General features: G+C 40.7%; 1 protein-coding gene across 1 annotated transcript; it reads left to right on the forward strand.

Moving 5' to 3' along the window:
* Positions 1 to 804: 804 nt before the first annotated feature.
* LOC147902033 (uncharacterized) lies at positions 805 to 3,066 on the forward strand. The gene has a single exon (XM_087375085.1). It carries the CDS (start codon positions 858 to 860, stop codon positions 2,505 to 2,507), a length of 1,650 nt encoding a protein of 549 aa, XP_087231211.1. The 5' UTR covers positions 805 to 857; the 3' UTR covers positions 2,508 to 3,066.
* The last annotated feature ends 7,903 nt before the right edge of the window (positions 3,067 to 10,969 follow it).

Below are 10,969 nucleotides of genomic sequence, written 5' to 3' on the forward strand. Positions count from 1 at the left end.
ATTGAGAGAATAGCACCAAGCACAATAGCAGGCGATGGCGATAGAGAAAACAGCACTAGGAGCAGCTGCTGCTGCTATGGCAATGGTGAAACAGGAACAATAGCAAGCTTTGATGATCGCAATGACATGAAATTTCAAAAGAAGGAAATCTAGTAGGGTGGACGACAAAACAGAGCAAGAAGGAGATTTGACTAAACAGAGCAAGAAGGCAGTTGGACGAGACGATGGGAAGCAACGTTTGATTTGGAGGAAGTTTCTTGAATCAATAAAAAATGAAAATGAAAATTTAAACCTGAACGTGACACGTGGCTTCACCAGAGGGCAGATTTCCTTTTTATGTCACAATGCTACCTGCCTAACTAGCACACTATAAATTTCACCCAGGTTGGACATTTCGTGTTGAAAAAGTGCTTGGAGTACGGCTCGCGAACTTTGACTGCTTACTAGATTTCGAACACTTTCGTTCTACAAAAATCCTCCACCGGCCCGTAAAAGACTCGAGCCGACCATCTGATTAAGGTACATTCAGAAAGGGAATGTGGTAGCCCTAATTTTTGATAATTGGAGTTACGACCCCTTTGTTTCTGAGAGACGAATATTGGCAATGGGAAACTGACCACGCAAGGGAATGCGTCGTGGTCGACCTTTTCAAGTCAAAAGGTACTCGGAAAGTCACTTGTGAGTGCTGCTGGGAACCGGCACATTCCCCAATACATTCCCGTACGTGTTGTGGGTAGTCCTTGAGGAGGGCCAACAAAACTACCAAAATGAAGAAATCTAGTGTCAAATCTCATGCAAAGAAGGGCTCGCTTGCAAAGTTGAGCTTTCCCCCCAAACCCCCCCAAAACCCCTTCGTCATGTATGTCAATAACGTCTTAGCATTTCTGAGGTGCAAGAAACTGCTTAGCTCTTCAATCGCCTTCCTCCTTCTCCCTCGCTTTCCACACAAACACAGCTCTTGCCTTAGCTTTGTTCCCCCCCCCCGATCTCTTCCCTGTACCCTTGACCAGCTCCAGCTCCCCGGCAGAACCTTCTGCAGCAACACACAGGCCTTGCCTCCCCTTGGCGACGGAAGTTGTCCTGAGAAAGTTGTTGACCAAGATGATCTTGCCGATAAGATCGCAGTTGTTATTCGAAAGGGGCCTTGGGATTTATCTACGGAGAAGGCTTTGCAAGCCATTGTGTCTCCCTCTCCCACTGTGGTTCATAAGGTCCTCAATCTGGACATTGAAGAAGAAACTGCCTTGCGTTTCTTTTCTTGGGCTGGGAAGCAGGATGGATACGAGCATGACCGGGAGATTGTCAAACAAGTTGCTTATATATGGGCTGGTAAGTACGGGCCTTACAAGCTATCTCGGCTACTCCAAATTGTAACTGCGAGAGGCTGTGATTTTGATGAAGCTGTCTGGGCGGTATTGATTGAAGCCAACACGATAATGCAAAAGCCAGCCGATGCTGTTGCCGTCTTCATGGGCATGAAGAAGTCTGGGCATAAACCCACTTCTTTGTCTTACGAGCCCGTGTTGATTGCACTGGTGAAGAGTAATAGAGACGATGCTGCATTACTGACTTGCCAAGAAATGCTTAGCTGTGGCATTTTACCCGAAGATAAGGCGCTTGGAGCTCTTCTTGACGGTCTTTGCAGGTCTGGCAGGTCAGAAGCTGCTTACAATCTTGTTCACGAAATTGGCAGATTACCTCATGTTGGTTACCGTGAGTATGCCTACAGCAGATTGGTGACGGCTGTATGGAGGAGGAGTAGACCAGGAATGGCAGTGGAACTTCTACATGAGATGAAGAGTAAGGGTCTTAGACCTGACAGGCATGCATATACTGTTTGCATAAAGCTTCTCTGCAGGAGTTACAAGTTCGAAGAGGCTCGAAGACTACTGAATGATATGTACAGGCAGAATTGTGCTCCAGATGTCATGACATATAATGCGTTAATCAACGGTCTAAGCAACGCTGGAAAGCCCCAAGAGGCTCTAAGCGTGTTGGATCTAATGAAAGAAAAGGGTTGCCCTCTTGATAGTAAAATTTACACCATAGCTATTAAGTGTCTTTTTGCCGTAGGAAAAGTTGATGACGCAATCAAAATCTTTGATTGTGTGTTGAAAGATGGTCTATCTCCGGATCTTGTAACCTATTTTGTTATGGTGAAGAATCTTTGTGAGGTAGGTAAAGTTGAATTAGCTATGGATATAAAAAAGGCCATGATTGAAAAAGGTTTCCAACCTGACTCCAGAATATACCTGGCTCTGGCACGGGGCCTTTGTACAATTGGTCAAACTGAGCAGCTTCTGCATCTGATCTCTGAGATGGGGTTAAAAGGACATGCTCCTAATGCAGAAATTTACAATAGTGTGGTGACTTATTTGTGCACCAAGGGTGATTTTGATGCAGCTCGCAAGTGGGTGAAGGAAATGGTCAGTAAAGGGTATGAACCTACTCCCTATATCAACATTAGATTTTCTGCCAAACTAGGTGATGTTCTCCCAAGCAGGTGATTATGATGATTGACGTCTGATTCAAAGTTGATGAATGCGGGTTTTAGTTGCCCTATTTGTTTCATTCAGGGTCACTGGTTCTCTTTTGCTAACAACGGTTTAGTCTCTCGGGCTTTGAGTAATCAAAGCTGTTATGATGCATCATTTTTGTCCAGTTGTGAATGCTTAATCTCTAGAGGCATGAACCATTTGCGTCAATCAACCACTGGTTTAATGTCAAACAACACACCATGTTGTGAATCGTGATGTAGAACAGGTGAATATTGGTCTCTCACGTATAACAGCAGTGAGAAAACCGTTTGAGCAGTCCAAAATCTGCATACAGAGAAGAGCATGCCATCCTTCGATGCAACGCATGTCTGAGAGGACCTATGGGTCATGAAGGTGTATTTCAACAGCTCAGTTTCCAAACTCGCATAGTTTGGATGATTACAGAGTGAGAGGACCACAGAAAATCATTAAAAGGCCTCAACTTTCCATGAAGGGAGGTCGAAGAGCAAACCTTTGACTCAAGTTGTTTAACACTGATTCATGAGGATTCTCTTTCTCTCTCTCTCTCTCTCTCTCTCTCTCACCCCCCCTTCCCTCCCCCCCCCCCCAAACCCTTTTTTTTTTGGGGTGAAATTCTCTCTTACACACAATCTCTCTCTCTCTCTCTCTCTCTCTCTCACACACACACACACACACACACACACGCACGCACGCACGCACGCACGTGCATGCACTGAAGCGCACATGAGAGCCACCCACGAAGTTGTCCAAATTGGATGTGTAAGGCATACCCATGTACATTACTTCAGATGGAGTGAAATTCACACATCTCAGTTCTAGGGTCAAAGGGCCCTTGGTCAAAAAGGCCTTGTGAGTGCCCCCCACATACAAATTGGCTAGCTGTCATACATTGGTTAAGGTTCTAAATGTGACGTATGGTGAATTGCGATGTGGCAATGGTTGCATCATTATATTATAGATGGCCTATGCAAGCCGTTGCAATTTGGGGATGGGTACACAGGTACATTGCTTGACATGGTTGAAGTGCTTGTCCACATCTTCTGTGTATTTTTTCAAGGCTTCGTTTTGACAATGGTCCTGTGTGTGGCAAACCATTTGCAGACGTTTCTCTTTTTCACTTTCTCAAAGAGTGGTAAGAATGTGGCCGTGTATTTGGAATACTTGCATTGAGATTTATCTGCACTTTCTTTATGCTGGGACACAATGCAATAGGCTTCGGTTTTTGTTCTTTACAAAGTCTGCTGCCTTAAGATGAAGTCTAGCTATTGTTATTGGTGGATGCTTCTGTTGAAGGGGATTTCTGTGATACATGCTGTTGGCATTCTTAGCTGCTCTTGGTGTAATGGTAAAGTGCTCATGCTCCTTATGGCAGCATGTGTTTATCGTCCAAGGGTACCTAATGCTACTTGTTTTACTCAAGTTCATGTTTGTGAACCTGAATCAATGTAACTAGGTTGTAGTATTTTCTTTATTGAACATAGAACTAAAGTGCATTCAAGGGTGATTTTATCAGGAAACCTTCTACTTATTTGAGGAGCCAAATTCTTGTGGTTGTGCTTGGTTACATTTTGGTTACATTGTGAAATGATTCTAGAAGCATGAGAAACTTGCAAATATCCTTTGTAGGAACATTCATGATGACCGCATCTTGGGCTAGATAGTTCCGAACCCTGCAAGAGTAGCTAGTCCCTGCTATGCACGATGGAGATTATTGTTTTCAACCTTGTGACTGTTATGAGGTTGGATCTGCACACTGTGGTTTGTTTTGAGACGACTAGTTTTTCATAAATGTATTCTGACCCTGTAGTGATCTTACTGGAATAATGTTTGGACAGCGTCTATGTTTTTGTGGGTTTAGGTTCAGCCAAAGGCAATTTTGAGGGGACAGCAGATTAAGTTGAATTGAGAAGAGGAATATCGTTTTTTCCCTTGCTGATATGAGAATTGAAAGCTAGGAACATGTAGAGAAAATAAAGAAGGATAAATCTAATGCGGTGCAAGTCAAAGAAGATATTCAAGACAGTCAGGACAAAATGGAGATCATAACAAATCTGCCAAAACAATAAGGTGTCGTGCTGGTCATAAAAGCTTGTTTTTCAGCTTAAGTCCAACTCTGCCTGATTGTGGGGAGACAATGTTCCAGTTGCCTTTTGTATGTCAAGTCATCTCAGGTATGGTAAATTTATGTTTATGCGGGTGGTTAATTCCCTACGCTCAATGTAAAGCCATGCGTCAATTTCGTTCAGGGCTGTTGTTCAAGGTGATGTGCATTTACTTTCTAAAATGGCTGCTGGTTGCCTTTGTAAGTCGAGTTAACTCTGGCATGAGATTCGAGCTGCCAACTTGTAAACATAACTATTTGAGCTGTCGGAGCCATTGGACAACCTTAGTGTATAGACATGCAAAGTTTCTTGTATGATTATCGCAATTCCTTGGGTTGAAGATCTCGTCACTTGCTTTGTCTTGCACACTGAGTTACAACATTTCATCACATCCAGCTATGGAGTCTCTTATTCTCAATCTTCAACAGTAGAGACCTTCCCTTTCATTTTTTCGTTCTCTTTGATAAGGTCTTCTCCCCACATACAAAAGTGATTTCGAGAAATGCCAAAGTTAAGGAGGTGTTGGCTGAGAGATTTTTGTGTGTGGAGGAATTGTACTACGTCATTGCACCCAATTTAGAGCTAGACAAACGTTAAATTGTTAATACTTCCAATGATCCTTGTTATGGTAGTGTTAAGAAGAGTAGATCTCTTTTGAATGTTGGTCCCAAGATAAACTCATTATGACCATACACCAATATTGCCACCAAAGCCCATCTTGGATACCACAACCTAGAAAAGGGATCACATTTTGATGCCTATAACCCTATAACACTTGTTAAAAGATTGGGATGCCACAACATATGTGGGATCAGAAGACCTTGTAGTGCTTGTCTTAAAATGTAGCTAAATAGATGACAACTAGTGTACTTCAGAAAAGGAGTTTGAATGTTGGAAGGATAATTGTGAAGTGAAACCATTATACCAAGCTGCTCTTCTAAGTATTATGATTGCATGAGGTAGTAGTGTCTAGTCATTGATTTACCAAGACCTTGAGCTTTTGGTTTTGCTAGCAATGTAGAAGAATGTAGCAAAATGCACATAGGGAGCTTATTGACTGTAAAGAAATGCCCATGTAATTCTTGGCACTTTTAGGAATTGCTCTTATAATTCCTTTGAAGTAGGGATGTCATTGTGGTAGATAAATGCATTTTCCTCTTTGGAGGGGAATAGTTGTATGTTGGTTTTATTTGGGGTGACCATGAAACTATTGTTGCAATGCAACCATCATCTTTTCTTGATATCAAAAGATGATGGATTGCCTCCAATTTCACGTATTTCACTTCCACAAAAGTGTAGAGTTATATAATGTATCACTTTCTAGGTTTTATTCTAGACAATTGTTTCTAAGCCAACCACAATGCAAACGTATCAAGACTTGTGAAGCTTGCTCCTTGCATTGCGAGGAATATAATGCCATCCTTGCCTTTGTTTATGGATGATGGCGCTAACCTAACTCCCCTTCAAAACCAACAGATATTTGTAGCACAAATACTAGGTGCCATAGGCCAACTAACAAACACAAATTATGGCTAGCCATTGACATTAACAAATGCACCAAGTCCAAGTAGTGGTCAACTTTGAGGACAATCAATTCAAGGATCTAACAAAAAAATACTTCCAATTTAAGATTGATGGCATACTCGGGTAGATTGCAATCCTTGGAAATGTGGTGTAGAAACTTACATTTTCTAGAAATCGATTTTGTATGTATCGGGCCAGCTATGTTGCAATAACTAGGTACTTCAATGATTAGGAATAAAGTTAGCTTCTTAAGGTGACCAACTTGGATGTTGTATGGGCCAGCTATGTTGCAATAACTAGGTAATTAAAAGATTAGGAATAAAGTTAGCTTCTTAAGGTGACCAACTTGGAAGTTACCAACATACTTCCAAACTAAGATTGATGCCATACTCAAGTAGATTGCAAGTCTTGGGAATGTGGTGTAGAAACTTACATTTTCTAGAAATCGATTTTTTGGGTATTGGGCTAGCTATGCTAGCAATAACTATGTACTAAAATGATCATGAGTAAAGTAAGCTTCTCAAGGTGACCAATCTGACACTTTGGGAGCTAGCAACATAAATGTTTGAAGGTGACCAACTCGTGACACTTTGGGAGCTACCAACAAACTTCTCAAGGTGACCAATTCATGACACTACTAGCAAGCTTTGGAAGCTACCAACATACTAGGGACACCTTGGTAGCTCCTAACATACTTTGGGAGCTACCAACAAACTTATCCACCTTGGAAGAGGCTTACAAGAGTTGTTATATGACTTTCGCATGATAGTTGATTCTTCAGGTCGAGGAGAGACAACTTCTTTAATGCAATTACACCCATGAAGGCTCATCAATCATAGTTGATTTGCAACAATGCCCCATGAGTCCAAAATGCTCTAGCTTCAAACCCAAGCTACAAGTAAGACCCCACCCAAAGCTATTTCACAAACCAAACACTTTGCACGAATAGAGCTAAGTGTTTCCTATGTTACCACCATCAAGAGGATGTTGCTTTTGGAAGAGTCTTGTGGCTTGCAGTCTATGATGGTTGGTTTTCCTTCTCTCTTAGAGAGAGGACTAAGGATGTAGCTATGGTGGCAATAGGGTTGGTTAGTTGCAATTTTCTTGTATGTCATCCACACTATAACTTGGCTTCTTAATGTAAGCTTTTTGGATATGCATTGGAAGTGCGGTGGAATGAAGGGTAGAGGATTGCTAGGTGTAAGGACAACTTAAAAAATTTGTGAACTTTGGTTACAGTGGTTCTATGCCGGGTAGATAATCAAACCACATGTTGCATTTGTTGTGCCTTGCTCCTAATGAGGTTAACATAAGCGTCATGGCTTCCATTTCTAGAAGGTTAAAGTGAGGTTAACATAAGCCTCATGGCTTAAAGAATGATTTTTGGACAACTTGACACACTTGAGACGAAACCTTGAACGTTGCATTGTCTATTAATTGCCTTGCAGCAACCATTGGTTTGAATCTTGAGCAAAAGATTGCAAACAATACCTCCTAGCAAACCGACATAGTTCAACTACCCTAGGCAACAAACATGCTTTGGGAGGAACCTAACAGAAGAACCCCACTATTGGTTTGATCTTGCACCCACTATTGGTTTGAATCTTGACCAAAAGATTGCAAACAACACCTCCTAGTAAACTGACATAGTTCAACCACCCTAGGCAACAAACTGCTTTGGGAGGAACCAAACAGAAGAACCCCACGTGGGACTAATGAATTATAAGCTTCTTTAAAGTGCACGTTCAAATTGTAGAAGGCTACTCATGTGATTATGAACACGATTTTGGATACAATTGCGAATGGTAGCAACTACAATAAAGTAAATCAACATTTCTTGATGGCTTTTGTAGGTGTCAAAGGAGATTCCTTAAAATTTCTATAATATAAAGGAATCTTGATCACCCAATTTTTGAGATTTCTAGGGTAGATGTAGGCACAACTTTCACCAATGTTATCATTTAGCATGGCAACGAGGTCATGACATATCGACTATCGTAACATAAAAATTTGATATCTCTAATTTCTATAATGTTGGTTTAGTTTCCATTGTATAAGATATTGTAAGCAATTAAGAGAATGAGTGAAGTGGACCATTGTAAATATCATATGTATAAATTATAAATACCATGGCATATTGTAAGTTATTAAGAGAATAGTGGAGTGGACCATTGTAAATACCGTTTGTACAAATTATACATACCATGGTATGGTGTGAAAATTGATTAGGAATATGATGTTAAGGGGAATATAAAAAATAAAGAGAATGAGTCATATAAAGAGGTAGGCATCATGTCCATGTTTTGCTCAATAATGTAATAGAGGCATGCTAGCATGCATGTGGAAGGCACATGAAGGAGTGTGGAGAACTATGGACTCCAAATGAGAATTCTCTAGAAGCTTTATATGATGTTGGAGCTTTTCTCCATGTGTAAAGTAGGAATCCACGTAGCTATAGCTCAATTTGGCTCTTGTTCTTTGCATAGTCAGAGATGCCATGGATTATTTTGATAGGGACACATGTTAAGAGTAGCTACAAAGGACATGAAATCTAGGAAATCCAAGAAAGAATGGCTTTTTTGGACATCTTTCCATGTACACATTGATTGATGCACAGCAATGCTTTGCATCCTATACTTGTAAGGAAAAAGGGGGGGGGGGGGATGTGAATGGTAAAGAATAATAAACTTTATGAGAATAATTTGAATACGTGTAATATGGTGTGTCATGAAAAACAGAGAATAAGAGGGGATATAGACCATGGTTGATGTGGTAAACTATCCCATGTGATCATCCTACTAATTAGATGGGCACATAATTGGATTATATTGGTAGGTTGTGCATACTCCATGCATATAATATGTTATAAGGGGAAATTAGGATGAGATGGTAGACATAGACCTCTAGTTATCCATGTATGTGGTTTTTCTGCATCATAGTTATATTTAGGATGGGTGTCATCCAACAATCATAACATAGGAAATTGGCCTCTCATTTTATATGGGAGGATAAGTGTTGTCAAACCTAATTGAGATGGCTTTGGATCATATGCTTACATGGAAAACCCCCCACTCACCTTGTGCATGTGTATTATTTGATGCGTGGAGAATTGGATATAAAATGGGGGCTCTAGCATGATGCGATTGAGGCCCCACTATGCCACATTTTGTATATACTCCTAGCTTTAATGTAACATGATTATGAATCCCCTCAATTCTTCCCTATGGAATCTTCACCCCCCTCCTCACCCTACTGTCTTATTGTCTCTCTATTCCCCTCTAAAATCCCCTTGCTCATTGTTGAATTTCTCAATATCCATCCCCAAGATCTATCCCTTTCCCTCTTGCATACATATCCTTCTCATGAGCATTTTTTACTAGTTTTTCCTCATGTTCTCTTTGCATGCTCATTCCCACATGCAATCATAGCTTGGGGAGCTACTTGCCTATGGGTGTTGTGCATGCACTCCTAGGGGGAAACATGTATCAATGTATACTACTATTCATTCTATTGTGTGAGTTAGGGTGTATGTGAAGAGGTCGCCATGCCATAATCAACCCAAGAATAGAGACAAAGAAATACACAATGGGTGAGATTCTTCATTAATATACATGGGCGATGTGACATGTAATCATCTTAAATAGTGTGCATCAACAAGATCATTACCATCATAGCTCTAAGCATCTTAACCTTGGAAGAATTCAAGAACTATTGAACCTCTGAATTGTCAAACTACATTCAAACCTTGTATCTTTGTTGAACACCATTTGGACACGTACATCTACCTTCATACTTCCCATACTCGAACTTCAATACTATCATTGCAGATTCAAGAAAGGTCTTTCCACAAGGTGCATGTCATGGGGCCTAGAATCAACTTGGTTGGTCGAGATGGCCAGGTGCTTGAGTATCTCATGTGTACCCGCATGTGGACTCCAAGTGTGTGGGTATTAAGGCTTAACATTTTGCTGGAACTTATTAGCTTGGACAGAATCTTGGTAGTCCAAATTGAGGAGGGAGCTTGAGGTACTTAGCTGGATAGTATGAATTGGCAGGGGAAAATGTGGTGATGGCTTATGCAAGCTATTGTGGTGACAAGGTGGAAGGTGAGTGGAGGCATGGATATAGAAAAGGTGAGAAAACTTAGATGGTTGTCTCTGGTCAGGGTTGCCAGCATGAGGTACACAAGTTAAGCTAAACAAATGCCTTGATCCCATTGCTATGAAATAAGTGTCTTGCTCTCTTATGTCTAGTCGCAAGTTTGGAATTGTAGAGCAATGCAAGCATAGGTACATGGGGGTAACATCGCGATCATGCCAAAATTTCTTCTTCTTTAAATCACCTATTATGCAGAGGTTACTTGAGCTTTGAGCTTAGATAATTGATTTTGCTATTGTTGAATAGATTTTAAATATCCAAGTTGGTGCTTAATTGTAAGTTGTAAACTTAGTACTAAGAATTCTAAAGCCACAATGGCCTTTAAGTCATAGGCCATGCAAAAGGAGGTAAGTGTTGTCTTGGGTTGATATGATGCGTTGTACACCCAAAGGGCTATATTCAACTTGAAATCCCAATCCCTACGATTGGAATTTCAACTTGAAATCCCAATACCAAGGTTGTTTTCAACTTGAAATCCCAATCCCAAGGGTTGTATTCAACTTGAAACCCCAATCCCTATGATTAACATTCACAATTTTTGTGAGGATGGTCTTTAACATGGTGTTTGTTGCCTCGGTTTTTGCATTTCAATGAGGGCAATATAATGTTTTAACTTGGTATATGACCATGAATACTTTCATGAAAACTTTGAACACTTGGTTCATG

This window comes from Dipteris shenzhenensis, chromosome 5 (genome assembly GCF_047967505.1).
Source record: "Dipteris shenzhenensis isolate YYH24624 ecotype China chromosome 5, Dip_SZ_1.0, whole genome shotgun sequence".
In the NCBI taxonomy this organism is placed as follows: Eukaryota; Viridiplantae; Streptophyta; class Polypodiopsida; order Gleicheniales; family Dipteridaceae; genus Dipteris; species Dipteris shenzhenensis.